Source organism: Camarhynchus parvulus, chromosome 11 (genome assembly GCF_901933205.1).
Source record: "Camarhynchus parvulus chromosome 11, STF_HiC, whole genome shotgun sequence".
NCBI classification, from domain to species: Eukaryota; Metazoa; Chordata; class Aves; order Passeriformes; family Thraupidae; genus Camarhynchus; species Camarhynchus parvulus.
In genome coordinates this window covers 1,781,858-1,803,309 of record NC_044581.1, presented here as the reverse complement: position 1 = coordinate 1,803,309, position 21,452 = coordinate 1,781,858, and the positions used below count along the sequence as shown (strand labels likewise).

At 43.1% G+C, this 21,452-nt stretch overlaps 1 protein-coding gene across 3 annotated transcripts in view; it reads left to right on the top strand.

The window, feature by feature from the left end:
• Positions 1 to 20,184, top strand: part of BANP (BTG3 associated nuclear protein) — a 110,067-nt gene extending 89,883 nt beyond the window's left edge. For 2 of the 3 annotated variants that reach the window (XM_030956306.1, XM_030956305.1), the window contains exons 12-13: positions 15,478 to 15,621; positions 19,514 to 20,184. In XM_030956306.1, coding sequence (XP_030812166.1) covers positions 15,478 to 15,621; positions 19,514 to 19,585 — 216 coding nt within the window. In that variant the 3' untranslated portion in view covers positions 19,586 to 20,184. The remainder of the gene's footprint in view (positions 1 to 15,477; positions 15,622 to 19,513) is intronic. The other variant, XM_030956307.1, reaches the window with a different exon arrangement.
• The last annotated feature ends 1,268 nt before the right edge of the window (positions 20,185 to 21,452 follow it).

The following is a 21,452-nucleotide window of genomic DNA, read 5'->3' as shown; positions in this document are numbered from 1 at the left end:
AGTTATTTTTACTCTATTACTGATTTTAACTCCACCTTTTGCATTTTAACAAACCTCAAGGAAAAAATCTTGAGGAATTATCACAGCTATTCCTTGTTAATGTGAGATCCTAATATTATAATTCCAGGGGTGAATCAATTAATGTGGAATTAACTTGTTTAATTAAAGTTCCTTCCCAATGCAGTTCTGTGACTGTAAATCTGGATTTGTAGGGGGAATAATGATTATTTTCCCCCAAAATGGCCAAATTTGGATGCACTCATATTCACAGGATCCTGCAAAAACAGAGGGGACAGAAAATATTCCAGGACATAAAAACTCACCCTGGATAAAAATCCCTGCAGTGGGGAGCTAAGATAAGAAATCAGAAATTCTGGATTTTTTTAATCCACGTTTTTGGGTGTTTTCTCTGATTTTGAATGGATTTTCTCCTACTTTTCCCAAGGAAGGAGCCACAGGAGGTTTCTGCTTTGGGGATCCCATCTGATCCCACATTCCCTGAGGAGCAGAGTGAGCTCTGAACCCTCTGCCCGTTTTCCCCCCTTCTTCAATTAGCAGGGAATGATCAGGAAAAAGAATTCCAAAATCCCCAAGCTGTCTGTTACAGGAAAATTTGGGATTTTCAGCTTTCCTTGGTTTGGAGCTCTCTGCTCCCAGCGCTGCTCCTCTTTTCCAGGCTCTGTTCAAATCCTTGAGATTCAAAAGGATCTTGATGTATTTGTGACAGTTTTTCCCTCAAAATCTTTGGGATGGATTTGATTTCACTGTTCCATTGCAGCTGAACAAATTCTCCTTTGTTCTGGTGAAAATGAACAGGAAACTTCTAATTGAATTTTAACTTCTCCATTTTAATTTTTTAATTTAATTGACACAACAAACAGATTTGGTTTTTGTGGTGGAAAATTTGGCATTTTACAATTTCTGTGTTTAATTTCCATGCTGAATAATCAGATTTTTATGCCCTTTGTACGCTTTTAATGGATGAAGTTTTATTATTGATTTTTGATGTGCAAATTCCTTAAAGCTGCAGCGAGCTCGAACCTCCTCAAGAAAAACTCGTTCGTGATCAACCCAAGTCCAAAGATTTTGAAAAATATTTCATGGATTCTTGGCAGCTCTTCTGAAGTGGGAACCAAATGAGAGCAGGGATAGCCCCAGGTCAGCTCTGGGTGTCTTTTAATGAGTTTTGGGTTTAATCTCAATATCTCAACTCGAAACATTTGCTTCTTGAAAGCAGAATATTTAATACACTGAGTAGTTGCTGACAGCTGCGTGGAAAAGAAAAAAAAAATGGGAATTTGTTTCCAGCTAAAAAAGAAATGCTTCAAAATGTTTTTATTAAAAAAAAATTCTCCACGACAGCTATGGAATATCTTCATCCTCGGATTTTATTCACTCTGTCACAGCCGGGATTTACAAGCTCATGAAAAGGTTACAATCCCAATAAAGCCCCACGGAGCGGGGAATTAGGGAATTACAGAGTCTGTAAAACCTTGGCAGTGTTTAGTGAGGTGTGAGGTGAGGTTACGAAAAAACCCAGAGTAAGGACAGGCAAACCCTTGGAGTTTAAGGAGCAGGTGGCCAAAGGTCGGGGTTAAACTCTTTCGGGGTTAAGCAAACTCGGCTTTGTTAGGTCTGGGTTAAACGGAGCCAGATCCCTCCTGACAGGGAAGTGCAAGGAATGCAGGGAATCAGAATTATCTGACAAGTACTGGCCAAACCTGCTCCTGGTGCTGCTGGGGGTGTGTGAAACAAGTGTTTAACACGGAATTTCAATGGTGAAGATTTCCCTCTTAACGATTTCTCTTCATTTTTGCCTGTAAGGAATTCTCGGAGTGGGATTCAGTGTTTTTCCTTTGGAATATCTGCTCAAGGCTTTGAAATCCTCTCTCATTTTATTTGCTTTTCATTTGTCATTGTGATGTTTCCCCAGCTTTCCACAAAATTCTTTATTTCCACGGGATCGCTCTGGAAAACAAAACCCCACCACCCTCATTTAGATTAATTTAAAATTCAGTGTTTTCCATCAGAAATCCAGGTGGATTCGTTACATAAGGTATCTTTCATAACCTTTGAGCATTCCTTGAGCTCAGCTTCTCCCAGAGGGATCCTTCCCCAAGTCCTTGCTCGGCCTCATGTCTCCACAAACACGCGGCTCATCCTGAGCCAGCTTCCCAAATCTTGGACATTTCCCGGGAACATTCCGTATCTGGGCAGTTCCTCTTATTTACCTGGGATTGCAGGGATGGGAGCCATGGAATTACTCAACAATTAAGTCACTCATTAGGCAGATATCTCAAAATCCTGCTGCTTGTCAACAAATTTTGGGGTCGTTTTGCCGCCCCATAAATAAAAAAATAACGGCAGCGGTGGGAGATAAAGTCCCTAAAATATTCCTTGTTGGAAATTCCTGGCTTTTGATAAAAACTGCCATTAGTACTGGGAAGGGATTTGAAAACAGGATTTTCACAGTTGGAAAAAAATCCCCTAAAATGGTTCATCTGATCCTTTTAGCACTTTAAGTCACAAGTGACCAACAGGCACAATAATTTAGTAAAGAAATTCAGGAACCATTCCCTTTTGTTAGCACAGAGAGAGTAAAAACTTGGAAAAACAGAGGGAATTAACAGCTTGTTACTCATTTTTCTTCCTGCTTTTGAGGTCTAGGAGAGATTTTATCGAATTAAACTTGAAAACAACATCACCCACCCTTCCCAAATATCGTAAATCAGGATTTTAACCCTGCCTTGGCTCTCCAGGGTGCCTGGCACTGCTCCCTTTGACTCCTTGGTGGCCAAAATCCACTTGTGCTCCAACTCGGAGCGGGATCGGGGCCAGAAATGTTGAAAATGTGGAATAAGCGTGAGAAATGTTGGGCTGTAAAAGAAATAATTTCTTTATTTCCAGGGAATTTCACATGATTTGTACCCTCAGCATCACCCAGGCTCGAGGCTCCCTCACCCTTTGGCTTGGTAGGATTTTGTTTTCCTTGGATAAAATCCTTCCCCAGTTCCCAAGCTGCGAACAAACAGATTTAGACAGAAACCCCGCAATTGTTTGTTTTTTTCAGGCTTAAATCTCATTTCCAGCCGCAGGAAAAACAATAAAATGGATGTTTGCTTTCTTTTTTTGCCCCTCTGGTGATAAATATGATTTATTTTGAGTTTTCTCGGGATATCTCAGCTATTCCAGTGGAAGCTTTGGAAGGAGAACGTTGCTTTCCCTGCACTGTTGGCTGCTGCTCAAGTGCTTTAAGTTTGTGCAGGAATAAAGATTTTAATTTTTAAATTAATTTTTTTCTTAATAATTTCCATTTAGAACTAAGTGCAATTCTTCAAATTTTTAATTATTGTAATTCTTTTAATTGTTTCTCACTACAGAACTTTCCCCCTCTGTTTTATCCTTAGTGACTCCAGCACACCAAAAATAAACTGGAATTCTCCCTCCTGCAGAATTATCTTACACTAATCTTTCCTGCACATCACATCTGTGGATTTTCTCAGCTGTTTATCAGGACAGAAATGCCATCCCCTGGGTAGAAACCCTGGATTTACCTTGCCATGGAATAGGAGGTTTTTATGCCGGGTTTGTGGAACAGCAGCGCTTGGCAGTGCAGTCTCCAAGGGTTTATTTTTCCTGGAGTGCTCCGTATTCCGCTGGAATTTTTATCCTGAAGATTGCCTTCAAACTTTTCATTTTCTCCCTTAATCCTTTTCGTGGAGTCTCTGTCCCTGCTCTCATCCTCACTCTTGGATTCCTCAGGGAAGTTTCAATCCGTGTGAGCACCAGGCTCCGCTCTTCCCACGTGTTGTGTGGAAACATTCCCAGATTTCTCCCTGTGCCATGAGTAGAATTATTAGGGATTTATCCACGTTAAGTATTTCCACGTGCACCTTCCTCCCCTTCAGGCTTTTGTCTGCAGCATCCAAACAATTCCAAACTTCCCTCGTTGGTAAAAAAACATCCAGAAATTCCAGATGGGTTTTTCCAAGGTCAAATTGAATTTTTATAATTCAATCCTTGCACTTATTGGTCTGAAGAAGGAATGTTTATTAGTAATAATAAGCTCGTTAATTTATAGTTTTGCTAATTATTGGTGCAAAGCACAGGTGGAATTTACTCCTGATTTACTCCTTCCCAACACAGGGTCAGTTACAGAAAGAGCAAAGAGACCCTTCTGTTTCTCTCTCCTAGTTTCTTATTAATTAAAATTCCCATAAAATCCATACAATAACATTATATTGTATAATATAGATGGTATATTAAATTATATATTATAATTTCTTATATCATAGAAAAAATCATATCCTCCTATATATAACATTGTTATCTATTATTTCTATAGGAAATAAATATTATTATATCAGGTATGTGATACAATAAATTATATTATTATTTTAATTCTATTAAATTAATAATTCATAATTATATTATTATGTATATACTATATAAAATAAAAATTTAAAAATAAAACTAAAACTAAAAATAAAAATAAAATAAAAATAAAATAAAATAAAAATAAAAATAAAATTATATATAACATATACCAATAGAATAATAATATTATTGTATTATATAATAATATATATAATACAATAACCATTTCCCTGTGGCCCAACACTTCAGAAATCCCTTCAGGAATGTCAGCAGCAGCAGCTTTTTCATGGAGTGGGATCTGGAATGTTTTAAGCGTGCATCCATCCCCAGGGAGCTCTCAAAGGGGCTCTTTGTAAATGAAGTGGGAATGGTCGGGGGGGGGGACTCTGAGAATGTCCCCAGGTCTGGGATGGCAGCACATTTCTCCAGGGGCAGAAATGGAAAATGCTGCACGGAGAGGGAAATGTCAGAAGTTGTCAGAGGTTCAGATGAAATCATTGCCATTGTAAGTGGCACTGAGCTCACCCCAAGGAGGCTGAGCTTTCCCTGGAATTGCCCCCTGACATTTGGGATGTGTTAATGGCACGTTCAGCAGAATCTGGGGGTGGGACCAGCGGGATTTGCTGCTGCTGAGCAGGAATTCCAGCAGGGAAATCAGGGAAAAGCACAGGGAATGGGATTGTTCTGGAGGGGCAAACCAAGCTCCATTCCCTGGGATCAGATCAGCTCCTCAGAATTATCTGAGAGAAGGAACAGGCTCAGTGATCCCATAGATACAGATTTGGGATTGCAGGTGGGGCAGGAGCAGCCTTGGGCGCTCAGGGTTTGTTCCTATCAGATCAGTGGGAACGTGCATTTGGGGGATCTGCAGGAGCTCCAGGAGGGTGGGACAGGATTCCAGCAGCTCCTGCTCCATCCCTCTGGACACTCCAAAATATGGAATTAACCCCTGATCTGTCACATCCAGGGTGAAAATAGGCAGAAATTTTCATTTCCATGGATTTGGAACATGAAATTTCTCTCGGAGACTCCCAAACCTTTTAAAAATTCCCCTGTTCACTCTTTGTCTGCTCCATTCTGCATGCCACCATTTGAACTTTAAAATCTCATTTAAGATCTGATTACCAACCCTTATTGCTCTTCCTATAACACTGCCCAACCATACTCTGGCATGCACAGTGGTTTAATATTTATTTCCAGTTTTAGGATGGATAATTCCTAAAGATTTTTAATCTGACCACACATAAAAAGGAGAAAAAAAGTATTGAAATTGATCTTTTTCAGTGCTGTTTCATGCCTTATCTCCTCTGTGGTTTATTTACTGTACAGTGGCTTTCTTTGTGCTTTGTGTGATCCAATTCCTAAGCGATATATTCAGGAAAAAGCTCCAAGTAGGTAAATAAAAGGATCAGAGGGAATTTTTGGTCAGCTGCAAATCTCCTTGGAGAGTCTTTTATCCCTTTCTTTCCTGTGCTTTTATCTCCTTGTTATGACAAAAGCTTAAATAGCACTTATTGCCTCCTTCTCCTTAAATCCCATTTCTCCTTTCTCCTTAAAAAGTGTGAAACTTGGATTTAAGGGGGGTTGGGGAGTGATTTTTGAGGGATAAAGTTTGGAGTTGTTGGGACTGTTCCATCCTGGCGGGATCCAGCCCCAGAGGAAAATGTTGGTACCAGGAGGAGAACAGGCTGCAAAAACACCTCGTGTTCAGCCAGAAATTGTGAATTAGTGGGGGAAATGGTCCCAGAATTTCCTTAGGAACTGGGAATTCAGGGGGGAAATATTCCCAGAATATCCTTAGGAATTGGGAATTTATGGGGGGAATATTCCCAGAATTTCCTTAGGAGCTGGAAATTCACTGGGGGAATATTCCCAGAATTTCCTTAGGGGCTGGAAATTCACTGGGGGAATATTCCCAGAACTTCCTTAGGGGCTGGGAATTCCATAGGGAAATATTCCCAGAATTTCTTTAGGGGCTGGGAATTCCATAGGGAAATATTCCCAAAATTTCCATAGGAGGTGGGAGTTCATTGGGGAAATATTCCCAGAATTTCCTTAGCAGCTAGGAATTCCATAGGGAAATATTCCCAGAATTTCCTTAGGAGCTGGGAATTCCATAGGGAAATATTCCCAAAATTTAGGAGCTGGGAATTCAGGGCTGCCGGTGCTGCCAGCTGGAGGAATGCAGCTGAGGGGCCTCAGTGACACCAAGGTCATTCTGGGTCTCTCCATGAGCTGCTTTTGCAGAACTTCCACACTTTTTGCAGGATTTTTAAGAAAAAAGAAAACCCCAGCATGTTCTGTGTTAGATATGAAAAACTGCTTTTTATGAGCCCGAGCTCGATGGAATGTCACATTAACAGGATCTTGGCATTTTGCACTCCCAGGGAGCGTCTGGATCCATGTGAGGGCTGGAAATTCTCTCGTTTGTATCAGCCCCAGACTCGAGCTAGGCCAAATGTGGGTGGGTTTTGATTTTTCCTCCAATGCTGAACCCATTTGCAGCCCTTCCTCATCTCCACAAACAGCCAGACGCAGGCAGGCTCAGACTGGAGGATGTGTGAAGAAAAATCTGCTCATCTAAATCAAAATAATTCATCCCTTAATGGGCTGGGAGGAGGAAGAACTTTCCCTGACACTCTCAAAACTCTTTCCCCATCCCGCAAATCCCTGTCAGCAACAGCTTGTGCTCCTTCCCTCTGCACAGCTTTTGGGATTACCTTATCAGGTTTTCACTTTTATTGCTGCCCAACTCCTGATGGATGTTTGGGTCACCGAAGCTGCCAAAAAATGATGGTTTGTATAGAATTAATCCTTGTATTCAGCCCTCTTTGTCCAGCATTTCACTCTCTACTCCAATAGCTGGAGTGTCCTAAGAATTAAAAAATTTCTTACCAGATTTCCCATGGATTAGAGGAAAGTTTGGAGTTGTGGAAGGAGAAGACTCCCCGCAGCCCAGGGAACATTCTGTGTTTGCTGCTTGGAGAAAACCACATTTTTGCTTTCAGAACTGAGAGGTTGATTGTAAAAATAAGACATTTTAACCTTCTAAAGGTGGATTTTTTACAGCTCTGGTGAGTTTTAGTTCCACTTCCACTCGTGTGGCCACACACACACAGGGCTCGTTTTAGGGTGGATTTCCCCCCCTTTTCCCTCCATTGAGAGCAAATTTCAGTGGGTAGAATATGAGTGAAGCTGAACTGGCTGCACACAACTATTCCTGAGCACAAATATGTGCTCCCAGCCTTTATTTGAGGTTCTATCCTCGTTTTACGTTATCCCAGCTGGGTATTAAAGTGAGCTCCAGAACTGGCAATGGCTTGGGGAAAAGCAGATGTGGACTCAGAGCAAACAACACTTCTGGGTCCAGAGCTCTCCTTGATGTCTGCTTCAAACTCACACTGCAGGAAAAAAAATAAAATCAAATGGAGAGGCCTTCCAAAATGCCTTTTCAAACATGCAAATGACGCTGGGAAAGTTTAACATGTATGCAAATGCAATCTGGAGAGGGGAATTAAAGACCTTTGGCTGGCCTGGAGGCTCAGCTGGTAGCAAAATAGAAATTTCTTGCTGGATGGGAGAGCGAGGTTCAAGCACAGGCCAGGGATGGCTGGGAGCTCCACGTAGGTGAAACTTGGAGCTCTACAGCAAAGCCAGAGATTCAGAGATGTTCTGGTTCCTGTAATTGCATCCTCTGGATGTGGCTGGAGAGGAAAATGAGCACAAAGGGTGAACAGAGGGGTGAGGAGAGCACAGAACCTCGGAGAGCCCCGGCATGGGTAAAACTGCCCTGACAACTCACATATGGTTGGAGTTTAATCCACGGGGGAGAACAGGCACTCCACGCCTGTGCCAATTGTTTTCCACTCCCAAAGCAAAGAGATTTTAATGATTTATAGCAGAGCAGGGTGGATGTGTTACCTAATGGCTTTAGAATGACTCGATGCAGTTTTCGAAGCGATGCAGGAAGTGCAGTGGATAAACAAATCCCTTCTTGTTCCTCTTTGTTCCCGTTTGAAACAGAGCTTTGGTTCCCTGCTAAAATCTGAATTTCTCTGGGACTGCTTTCCATGTAAGCAGAAAAAACTTTTAAATTTTAAAAATCCCTTCCAGAACAAGGATTTTATTTGCGGGCTCAATGTGGAATGTAATTGGCAAATCCCATTTTTGAAGGATTTGTACAATTCTTACATGTCAGGCCACTGGCTTCAACTTGAGACAAGTCCATAAAGGAGGAAATTAATTCAAGGAATCACAAATTCATTTGCAAAATTGGGAAAGCATCGTGGGCAGTCCCAGAACTTGTAGTACATGACTTAAACAAACTGACACTCTCTGAGGAGTCATTTCTATTTTATGGCTGGAAATTAGAAAAAGAACATTTGCATCATTGCAAATGCTTGGTGTGAAAGAAGCACCAATTCCCAAGCTTTTGTCCAGGGGATTGGAAACATTTGTCCACTTAGTGCCTTGGCAAAAGAAAAGCACCTGTGGAATTCCAGCAGAAATGATGTGGCCTCAGGTGGAGAAAATGGAGATAATTCATGGCTTATCTGTGAGCCCTGCTGGGAATCTGAGAGTGCTGATTTGTGCTGATTCTGATCTTATTAAATCCATCAAAACCCAATATTTTAAAAACTACAGCGGCCATGTGGAACAACATCCACCTCCATGGAGGAAATCCATCAACTCTCCTAATTGCTTTTCTTCAGGAAAAGGCTTTGGACATCAGAGATGATTTTCTGGGGTGGGAGATGATGGATCACTTTTAATATCCAGCCCATCTGCTCTGAGTTCTGGTCACTGCCAGAGCCACACTCACCTTGCCCACTGCCAGTAATTGAAATAAAATAGATAAAACTTCTGTTCCTCTGGACTCCTTGGACATGAACTTTCCTAGCAGATAAAAGCCAGGATTGGAGCTGGAGTTGAGTGTTTTAATTCCTTTCCTACAAGTATCTGTAGCTTTTGTAGGAGGGTTTGGAGAAGTGCAGGTGTTCTCTCATATGGTTTTCATTCCAAAGCCCATATGGTTGTTTTTAGCTGAAATTCTGGGATTCATATTCCCCCTCCACATGGAAATACCCCCTATAACACAGAGAACTCCTTGTGTTCAGTAGAGCTCTGTCACTCCTGTCACGAGATTTGGGTGGGAAAGGAAAACCAAAGACAACAGACAGCACCAGGCTCTGCATTCCTTCCCTGTCCAGGAAATCAGGGAGCATCTTCTCAAAGGAGTGGGGCTGTTAAAGAGAACAAACCCTGAGGGCCCGAGTCTGCTCTTAAACTTGGGTCAGATTTCCACTTTTCCTTGTCCTTGGGAATTTTTTTCCATGAATTATATCCAGAGCAGGGGTTTTTTGGTGCAATTTTCTGTTAGAAACTCATTATTGTAATTCAGGTAATTCTCCAGAGCACTGTTTGCTCCTTTAAGTGCTCTTTAATTGACAAGCACTGGCTTAGAACTTTCTCCAGCTTCTGATTTACAGCTCAGGCTCCTCACTCTGGTTTGTCCCGCCATCCTCCTCCTGCTTTTCCTTTGAAGCCACCACAAACTTCTGATCCTGATGGATGGAACTCCAGCTGGTGACATCATTCCAGAATTCAAGTGGAGGAGGGAGAAGATTCATTTTCTTAGGCCTTTTCCTGAGCTGTGCAATCCTAGAAGTTCTCTGTGTCTCCGTGCTCGTTTTCCCATCCATATTTCTCCTGGTTAATGGGATCCTGTCGGGGACAGTAGGAGCAGTGTTTCGTTACTCTGGCAACAAGAGCCAAACTTTCAGATGTTATTTTGCTTCTATTAAAAAAAAAAACCCCACTGCCAGTTATGATGTAAACATTTGCAGCTCCCCCTAAATCTCTTTTCTTTCTGGAATTGAAGTGCAATGACCCTTCTGAGGGCAGAGTGAGGGATTGGAGCAGACATCTCCCAGCTGTGTGGGATTTGGGGAGATCCTCAGTGATCTGCTCAGACTCTTTTTAAGTGGCATATTTACTGCCAGCCTCATTGGAGGGGACGGAGCTTCTCAGCAGCGCTGAGAGGCCAAATCCTCCTCTGAATTTATTTAGGAAAAGATGGGATGCTCTTCCTGCTGCAATTGCCTGAAAGCCTTCAGCAGAATGTCATGGGGAGTGCTGAAAATACCCCAGCATTTCTCCTGACCTTTTGTTTCCAGCAGAAATAATCCCACCAGGAATTGGAGAGCAGGGTGCCATTTCAAGGCAGGTTTGTGTTTTTCAGACAAGCAGGGATTTGCCACATTTGGATGGAAAGGGAGCCATTCCTTCAGGAAGGAGGAATCCTCTCCCTCCTGGCTGGGTCATGGCACTCACAGATTTCCCACCGGGCAGATGCTGTGTGAGTGACCCTCAGTTATTCCTTGGCATGACCTCTCCTCTCCCAGTGCTGGTCACTTGCAGGAGTCTGCATCACCCTTTGTCTTTGACTCCTTCCTTGAGCTCTTGCACTCAGAAGCTCCAGTTTAGGAAGATTTCCCTGACTCTGGAGTATTTTTCTCTGGATTATCCAACCATTACTCAGTTGTACATTGAATAAAACCCAACAATAACATTCTTCTGGAAAAAAGAAATTAAGCCAAAGGCTTCTTTAGTATTGCTCAGAACAGTGAATTATCCTAGAGATCTGGAATTGCCCATTCCTGAAAACTCTTCGTCTGGGAGGCAGTTCCATGGGTTTTGCTGTGCTTGCTGCTGGCACTGAACCATTTCTTCACAAACTCTTGCAATTGTGTAGATTTGGGGACTCCTGAGGGACCTTAAAGCTCCCCCAGATCCACCCCTGCCATGGGACACCTTCCACTATCCCAGGTTGCTCCAAGCCCCGTCCAGGGGATGTTTCCAGGGATGGGGAAGTCAGAAATTCTCTCGGAATTCCATTCCAGCACCCCCCCACCCTCACAGGGAGGAATTCCATCCCAATATCCCATCCATCCCTGCCCTCTGGCACCGGGCGCCATTCCCTGTGTCCTATCCCTCCATCCCTTGCCCAAAGTCTCTCCTCATCTTTCTTGGGGCCCCTTCAGGCACTGCAAGGTCACAGTTTGGTCACCCTGAAGCTTCTCCAAGCCGTACAACCCCAGTTCCCCCAGGCTTTCCCTGTAGGAGAGGTGCTCCATCCCTCTGAAGTGCAGGTTGGTTTTGGGAAGAGCCCTCAGATAACTCCAGAGCCATCCTGAGGAGTTTCCCTTGGAGCACAATTCCCTGGGAGGATCTCAGAGCAGGAGATGAGTCAGAGGAACCATCCAGATTTCCTTTCTTCCCACTATCCCCTTGAATTTGATACAGGGAATGAGATGAGGTAACTCCTGTTTCCATAACCAGTCATTTCTACTGAAATTCCATCTGCACTCAAACTGCCAATTAATTGTAATTATAATTAACCTTTGCACGTGTGCTGGTTTCAAGTGGATTTTCAGTGGAAATCTGTGTTTGGATTTGATGCATTTGACATCATTGTTCAGGGCCTGAACCATCCCTGCCAGAAATCAAAGCAAAGCCACACTTTACCATCACTCCTCTCACTCCACCCGACCATGGCAGGCAGGAAAAAGGACATTTTGGGGACATTTAGGTGGCTGCAGGTTGTGTTCCTGCATTTCTCCAGGACAGGAAGGGAATCTCACAGCTGGGATGGTTTATTCTTCTTGCACAATTAAATAATGCCCCTGCTACAAACACATTCTGGGATTCTCCTTTTGGTTTCTCCCCACTCCCTGGAGCTGAAATCAGTTTCCTTTTCCATGCCTGTGATTTTGGGGGATTTCCAGGAGGTGCTCCCTGTTCAATGGCTCTGCTGGGGGTTCCCTAATGAAGCTTTGACAGATTTAAGGTCACTTTTTGCAAGGTTCCACTCAGCACTCCCAGAAATGCACAGCAGGGACAGTTCCTCCACTCTGAACTGCTTTGATTTATGCTGGATTTATTTTCATAGCGGCACATTTCATGTCAGAAAGAAAGAACAAATTTAGGTGCAAGTTGTTGTTGGGGAAGGGAAGGTCTCCAAGGAAGCAGCTCATGAAATTCCCTCACTTTAAGAGCAGTGGATGCTTTTTTTATTTTGTTTTACTTTAACCCAACACACTTTTGTTTCCAGAGCAATTAATTGGGATATTAATGGGAGTAAAGCACCTGAAAGCTTTTGCAGTGGGATTTTCTGCAAAGCCTTTATCCCACACCCCTGCATTTCCTTCAGAGTGGAATATTTGAGGATGTGAGCCACTAAATGAATGTTTTGCTGGCATTAAATGCAGGAGATGGTTTTAGTTTAAGGCTCCAAAAGTTTCAGACTGAAAAGAATCAGGGACAGGGAGTTATCTTTTTGAAGGGAACTCTTATCAGCAGAGCTTCTTATCATTTGGAGGAGCTGTGTTTGTCATTTGAATGTGTTTGGCCATCAGTGTCTCAGGATTTTCAGCTTCCAGAAACATCCACTCCTCCTGAGATTCCAAACCTCACTTTGCTTTAAAGAAACATCCCCTTTTACTGCATTCCTGCTGTAGAAATGGGGAAAAAACATGGAAAAAAGGCACTAAAACCCAATATATCTTATTTTTGAGATTTTTATAGGTAGGCAAACACATGTGCTTGCTCACATTAATAAAAGAGCTCACGACAGTAGCAAGAATGGTTCAAAAATGGGGTTTAGAAGGTTTAAAATGTGTTTTAGAAGATTCAGAAAGGGGGTTTAGCAGGTTCAAAGGATGTGATAGCAATTTAAACTAATTTGAATAATTTTGGAAGAAGTTGAAAGAAAATTTCTTATATTTTATTCTTTTTTGAAAAATTCTCTTTCATGCCTTGTCAGTTGGATATTAAATGGGAATTATTTGTTATGGGATAAAATGGACTTGACATGGAAAGAAAGAGACCAGAGAAAGTAGCTGGTTTTCATTATTAATATTCATTTTATTATGTTTTGTGTGGTAAACATCTCACTGAAGAAGGGTCAAAATAGAGAAATTTGGGAGATCAATTGTTTTCATGTCCCAAATCACCAAGACTTTGAAGAGAGTATGACAGAGGGGAGAAAAGGGGAGAGGAGAGGGAAGAACCTGAAGAGAAAGGCAGAGATTGAGGTCAGTGGGATGACACAGGGGGAGAATCCCAGAATCCCAGAATGGTTGGGTTGGAAGGGACAGTGGGGTCATCCCATCCCACCCCATGTCATGGACAGGGACACCACTCTCCCAGGTGCTCCAGCTCTTCCAGGACTCTGTGCTCATGGGGTTGTTCAGTCACTTCCAGCCCTTCTGAATATTCCAGTTAAGAAATAAATGAGAAAAAAGTAATTTTAAATCTGCAGGGGATCAGTAGGACAAAGGGTGATCCTGACAGCATGGGGTGCCTCCAAAACTAATACTGTGGGAGGAGAGAATTCTGCTTATTCCTTCAGAGCAGACTGGGACATCCTTGAGCAGCTTGGTGCTGTCTCAGAACACCCAAGATCCCAATAAAATCCTGACAACACCCTGGAGGTCATTCCTGGAGGTCACCTCCTCTTCCTCCCACACTCACAGGGGAAATTCGGGTCCAGCCCCTCATCCATGGCCACCCACCCTCAGATCAGCTGAGAAATCATCCTTTGGTCAGCAGAACCTTTGTGAACAATGTTATTTTTTGCTCTTTCTTCTCTTCTTTTGGTTTGAAAGATTCCTTTTGTTCGTTGTGTTCGAATGTTTAGAAATCCCACATTTGTGGCTCATAAAAATTAAACTTGGATGTGGGACTGGGTTTGAGAAATGCAAGGGGGACTTGTTATTTTTTTATATACATTTATTTTATTCTGATTTTTGTTTCAAGAAGGGAATTAAAATGAGTTTATCCCAAGCCCATTTTTAAGTGCTTTGAGATGGATCAGTTTTTCTATGGGTTTGAAGCCTGTGAGGGACTTACTGTCTTCTCCAGCCAAATGCAGATGGGATAAACATCAGCATTAATTAGGAATTCCTAAATCTACACCTTCCTATTGATATGAATATAAACATTGCTGTAATGAATGCCTTGGCTGTGGGAAGAAATATCTTGGATTTGGGTGTTCATGCAGTAAACCTTGCTCAGTGATTTCTGGTGGTATCACACTCACAGCAGGATCTGTCACTCAGTCCCAATTAACTTGTCAAAATTAACATAATTGTCAATCCCACAAGACCAAATGCATTGAGCATGCAGTATGGGAATCCATGTGCTCTGTGTTTTGTGGGAAACCCTACTGGGAGCAACTGGGACTGAGGGACAGCTTCTCTTGTGGTTCCTTTAGTGGGTTTTGGTGTTGGAGCTGCATTTGTTTGGGTGGTTTTTGGGGTGTTTCTGGTTGGATTTGTTCGGATGGTTCATGGGGTGTTCCTGGTTGGATTTCTCTGGATGGTTCAGGGGGTATTCCTGGTCTGGGAGATGGTCTGACCCAAACGTGAAGACACTTAACTACATTTTATATGGAGTTCAGGGCTATGCTTTAATGCTGTACAGGATTTGAAAAATACAAAAACTAAAATCTTAAGGCATCAGCCCTGCTGGGCAGGGAGTTGGGCCCAGTTGCTCTCTGTGCCCCTCCTGATGCCTTGAGAGGCTGCCTAGAACAGGGGCTAGACAGAATTAAAGGAATAAAATAGACATTTATTAAAAGGTTTTCAAAGGATACATTTTGGGCAGTACAAGAGCCCAGCCAGGGCTACACCCAAGATGCACCCAAGATGGACAGCAGATCACGAGTTTTCACACTTTTTTAAGATTTGGTCCATTTCCATATTGGGGTTAATTGTCCAATTCCAGCTCCAGGTGATGCAGTCCCATCCTCCCAGTTTGCTCTCCTCCATTCCCTGCTGTTTGCACCTTTTGGGCCTGAAGCAGCAGTGATGTCCTTGGTTCTGGGCTGGAAAAGGATTGTTCTGTGTGACTGAGAGAGGAAAAGGATTGTTCTGTGTGCCTGAGCTGTGAGAACTCACTAACACTTTATATGGAGTTCAGAGTTATAAACTAATGCAGTGCAGAGGCTGAAAATAGAAAAGTTAAAACTTAAACTTATCACTGGCAGCCTGCCTTGGTGGCATTGCCATCTCACCTGTCTCTCCTGCCCTCCCACAGGTGCTGCAGGGGGCTCAACTGATCGCTGTGGCCTCGGCCGAGCCCGCGGCCGGCGGCGTGGACGGCTCCCCGCTGCAGGGCAGCGACATCCAGGTGCAGTACGTGCAGCTGACCCCCGTGACAGACCACGCTGCCTCCAGCCAAGTATGAGCCACCCCTCCTCCTTCTCCTTCTCCTTCTCCTTCTCCTTCTCCTTCTCCTTCTCCTTCTCCTTCTCCTTCTCCTTCTCCTTCTCCTTCTCCTTCTCCTTCTCCTTCTCCTTCTCCTTCTCCTTCTCCTTCTCCTTCTCCTCCTCCTCCTCCTCCTCCTTCTCCTTCTTCTCCTCCTCCTCCTCCTCCTTCTCCTTCTTCTTCTCCTCCTCCTCCTTCTCCTTCTCCTTCTCCTCCTCTCCTCTCCTCTCCAATCTGTTTTATATCTACCCACAAATACAAGCAGCTCATCATCCTCTTTCCAAACCATAAAATTCATCATTTATGATAAGAAACATCATTTTTTTGAAGGTAGAAATGATCCTTGACTGCTCCTGTTTTGCTGTCCTTGCTCAATGCCTCTGGAGAAGTTATTTTGGTCACTGGTGTGTCCCTGAAGGCTGAGAGCCTCACAAAGGACAGCACCAAAAACGTGGCTGCAATCAGCCAAAAAGTATTTTCAGACTGAGGTTTCCCTCAGAAAAGTCATTCCTGTTCTGACAGCAGTTTTCCAGTTGTTTTGATCAACAGCAAGTCCAGTTGGAAGTGAACACTTGATCCTCTCTGCTTGAGGAGGAATTATTTGGGCTTTTTTGGTTGTTTTTAATCAGTTTGAGCAGCCGTGAAGCTGAGGCTAGAAAAAGTCTGTCATCAGCTTGAAGCTTTGGTGACAGCACCACAAAGCTGATTTAAACCAGTTGGAACACGTTTTTCTGAATTTGGTCACACGTGGTTTTGAAAATCCCACTCTGTGGGCTTCTCTAAGTGGCTGTGGAATTCTTTTTGCCTCGCCACTGCCCTTGTCAATATTTTATTTTTAACACTGCTCTGGACACTGATGGTGTTCTGCAGGGATTGTGCCTTGTGTTTTATGGATCCTCCATCACTGCTGCTCCTGTGGATTTAATAAATCCAAGAACAACTGTTGTATTTGCGGGGAGCCCCGATGAAGGAGGGAATGATGAATCTGACTCCATGTTCTCAGAAAGCTAATTTATTATTTTATGATACTATATTATATTAAAGACTACTATACTAAACTATACTGAAGGATACAGAAAGGATACTTACAGAAGGCTAAAAAGATAATAATGAAAACTCGTGACTCTTTCCAGAGTCCTGACACAGCTTGGCCCTGATTGGCCAAAGAGTGAAAACAACTCACAGCAGAATCCAATGGAACAATCACCTGTGGGTAGACAATCTCCAAACACATTCCAAAGGAGCAAAACACTGGAGAAGCAAATGAGATAAGAATTGTTTTCCTTTTTTCTCTGAGGCTTCTCAGCTTCCTACGAGAAGACTCCTGGGCAAAGAGATTTTTCAGAGAATGTGAATGCCACAAACAACGGGGATACCCTGAGCTGGGAAGGACCCACAAGGACCATGACCCCAGATAAGCACAGCAGGCAGTGAGAGCTGTTCCTCATGCTGCTGTCCCCACTCCAAGCCTGGGGAAGTCCCACATTTCCCTCCTTATCCAGCACCTCCTCAGGAAGGAATTCTGGAGCAGAGTTCCCAAGAGCAACAGGAGCTCCTCCCTCTGCAGGGACACTTTGCACCATGTCAATTTTACACTGTGCTGAACCCCAGAGCTTTCCAGGGAAAGCAGGACAGGAGTGGGACAGGAAAAGGAAAAGGACAGGAAAGGAAAAGCAGACAAGCCCCAAAACAAGTCAGCCGTAAATATTTCCTCACTTTGCACCAAGTGAAAACTGAGGATCTGGAAAGGAGCTGGAGAAACCAACTTGGTGTTTGCACTGCTCTGAGTTTATCCATCATTCAGGAGATTTTTTTGTGGATAAAAATATAGAATTTTCCTGTGGAGAAGGATCTCTCATCTGAGGGGAAAAGTCTTATGTGAGGGAAGGGAAAATCCCCTGACACTTCCACCTGGTTCTTTGTCAAGGTGCTGAGAGGTTCCCAAGGCTTTTGCAGCTCTTTATCAATCAAAGGTCATTAAATTGGAATTTATTTTCCACCTGGGTTGGATTCTGTGCCAATTCTCTCTTAGAAACAGCACAAATGTGGATTTATTTCATGTCTCACTACAAGGTACCACTTTTCTGCCCCTTTTTTTCCTGAAATGAGTCCCTGCTCTGAGTTCAGCTGGAACAGATCAAAATCCACTTCAATTTTGTATTTTCAGTCTATTCATGAATGATTTTTGCTTGACTTCTTTTCATGTTTTGACAGCAGTTTGCAAAGTCTAGAAATACAGAATATTTGGATTAAAATTCTGTGCTCAGATGCAATGCTGGTGGTAAATTTTGTTAGATTTGGGAAAAAACCCATCATCATTCCAAATATAAATTCTTGTAATCCCTTCAGGTCTGAGGTTGGATCAATATTTGGTGTTGCTGTTGTGCTGATATTTGATAATTCTATTTACTCAATACACTTTTCCTCTAAACGGGAAAGAAAACTTTGAGGATTATTTAATTTTTTTTGTGCTATCCAATTTAGCAATCTCATAGATTTATTCAGCACCTTGGCATGAATTTATTGAACTTTTAAGCAAACATAAAATACCCTTCAAATTAAACGGGGGAAAAAATTCCTGTAGCCAAATGCAATCACTGGCAACAAGGCAGAGGGAAATAAATGAATTTAGGAGCAGCACTTTAGGATTTTGAACCTCTGGTGTTTTAATTTGAATAATAAATAAGCTGGAACTGTGTAATAAAACCTAAAAGCTGAGAATTCTGGTGGATTTTCTCCCCTTGTGAATCTTTTGGCAGGTTCAAGGCTGGAGCATAAAGCAGGACCTCAAATGAGGCTTTTTTATCACCAAAATCCTGTCAGAGAGAGAATTCTGTGGCCAGGGTGTTGCACAGAGCACCCTTTAGAGGTGTTTATGAGGGAAACTCCAGTAAGGGCAGATCTCTGGAATGAGGGGGAGTTCAGAGGGAAAAAATCCTGAAATCCCTGCCCTGGGCTTGGAATTCTGTCCATGCTGTGATGGCTGCTGGCAGGGGAAGCTTTTTTGGGTGTGAGGGGCTCTGTGCAGGCCAGTGCAGCTGTTCTGGGGGCTGCCCCTCTCACAGCTCTGCAGGTGCTTTCCTGACTCACAGGAATTTGGATTTTCCCTCCCCTGTTGTTCCTGGTAGGCAGTGAGTTGGTTTGTAAAGAGATTTTTCCTTGGGAGGTTTCAGTCAGTTGTGCTCACTTGTAATTCTTCCTGGTTTTCCTTGGGAAGTGAGGAGAGTCAGGCCTGCAGGAGGGATTTCCTGAGGAAAAAGCTGGCTGTAGTTGTGCTGGTCTCACTTCACCCTAACCAAGGAAAGGCTACAGTGGGGAAAATCAGCATTTTTAGATCCTATCCTGCTCCAGCTGGGAAATTCCAAGGACAAAGCCAACAGGTGATTTCACCCCCAGCAGCTCTGGCACTGCAGAACTCCCTCCTGCTTTTTCCATGCTCATCCTTGGTGCCCTTCCCAGCTCCCTGTTCCCAAAATCTCGCTGTTGGGATGCGCCTTCCACAGCTTCAGTTTGGTGCCAGACTCTGAATTTATTTCCTTTATTTGGAGCTGGTTCTTTTCCTGGGAAGAGAGAGGGAACAATTGCCTTGGTGCCACTCATGATTTTGTAGATGTTTATCATAATTGCATTATTTCAGCTTCCTCATTAGGCTTCATGGAGGCTCTTGATGTTATTTTTGGTGCCTTTGTGAGCGTGTTCCCATTCCCACTGTCACAGAGCCCACATCCATGCGGATTTTGCTTTGGAATTTTTTCCACTGGAATTCACAAGAACTTTATATTTGTATAATAAGCTCTCATTCTCTTGGTTACACCAATAAAAGGCAGTTTTGGATTGATTTCCTGCTGTCCCGTTCCCCTTCGCAGGGCACTGATTCCCTTCAATCAGCGATCCAGCCAGAAATGCAGATAGAACACGGAGCCATCCAAATCCAGTGAGAGGATTGAGGAATGTTGGGGAGCTGGCAGTGAACTCCAGCCAGAAATGGAGTGGGAAGGGCTGGAAAAACCTCCCAGACCTCAGAACCTCCAGCCATGCCCTGCTCCCCCACACCTGGGATAATTCCAGCTTCAGTCAGAGCTGCATCACGACACCAATCCAAGTGCTGGCCTTCAAAAAAAACCTCGTGGGCTGCAATTAAATAAACTCAGAGAGGACAAAACAAATCTTTCATGGGGAGAGGAAGAACTCTCCTGCATCCAAACTGTGAGACTCCATCCCTGGCCATCCCGTTGGTCCCTCCTGTGCAAATGGAATGTCTGCAGATGTTTGGGGTATTGCTGCCCTGCAGTACCTGCTTTGCCACCTAGGGAAAGTTCCAGAGCTCAGATATTTTTCACTGTTGGAACAGTCTTTTTTTCTTTTTTTTTATTTGCTATGGTGTTTATAACAAAAAAAAAGGAAAATATTTAAAAAAAGGAAAAATCCCTTGACAGCAAGTCTTGGCCTTTTGCTGGTGTTTTCTGTTCAGTGTCATGAAAACTGTATTTGCAGAAGACTAACACTTTTGTTTGTACTGTTGCTTAACTACTTTTCTAGGGGAAAATGCTTTAAAATGCTGTAATTACGCATTTCTAATGAAAAATAAATGTGTATTTATGAATAGTGCAGCTCTAAGTTGCTCTGCCTTGGGAATGAGTCCGGGTTGGCTGGGCAGGAATGTTGTCCTGGAGGAGCTGGGGCTGGATCCACATTCAGCCTCTAAGGAAGAACCCAATCTCAGACATTTTATTTTCTAAATTCCCAATCCCAGACCCTTTTATTTTCTAAATTCCCAATCCCAGACCATTTTGTTATCTAAATTCCCAGTGCAAGAAAAATGGGATAACTGAATTTTTGAGTGTGCAAAATGTAATGAATGTATGAAATAATTTTATGTAATGTGAACAATTCTGAGCTCTCTCCCTTTCAGTTCCTCCTGCCTCCTTTGTCCAGCAATTCCCCAGAGTGGGATCCATCCATCTGACCCCAACGTCCAAGATCCAGGTGAAATCACCTTCAATTTAATACAGATTTCTGACCAAACACCATTGTCCTATTTGCTAATCCTGAGTGCAAAGGAAACCTCTTTGCTGTCACCTGGATATTTTAATGATGCATGTTTTGGAAAATAAGGTTTGGAAAATAAGAGTTTGATAAACAGGGTTTGGAAAACTGAGTTTGGAAAATAAGAGAGGGAGATGTTGCTTTGTATTTGATTTCCAGTTGATTTCCCACAGGGTCATTCCCAATACATGGCTCATAATGCATTTAATGGATTGATAAATGAGGTATGGCCACAAATCCCACGTGTTGGAATCCAGGATAATTTTAATTTTTTTTTTTTTGTTACCAAAGGAAGGGTTAAGCACCCCCAGCTTCTGGGAATGTTGTCCCTGGTAAGTGTTACACTTTCTATAAATTCCTCTTTCTCTTCAGGATATTTCTTGACGCAGAAGCACAATGCAGACAACCACAGCTTGTGGAGCTCGGGGTCTGCAGCAGGCCAGGAATTTGGCTGCTCTTCAGCTCCTTTTTCAGTGCTGTTCCTCAGCCTGGGAGAACTTTGAAGAGCTTGGCACCCAAAGAGAGGCCTAAAAATAAAGTCAGGCCTGGACATTTTAATAATCATGGAAGCATGGAATGGTTTGAGTGGGAAGGGACCTTAAGGATCATCCAAATCCACCTTCTGCCATGGGCAGGGACACCTTCCACTATCCCAGCTTATTCCAACCTGGCCTTGGACACTTCCAGGGATGGAGCAGCCACAACTTCTCTGGGAAATCCATTCCAGGGCCTCCCCACCCTCCCAGGGAACAGTTCCTT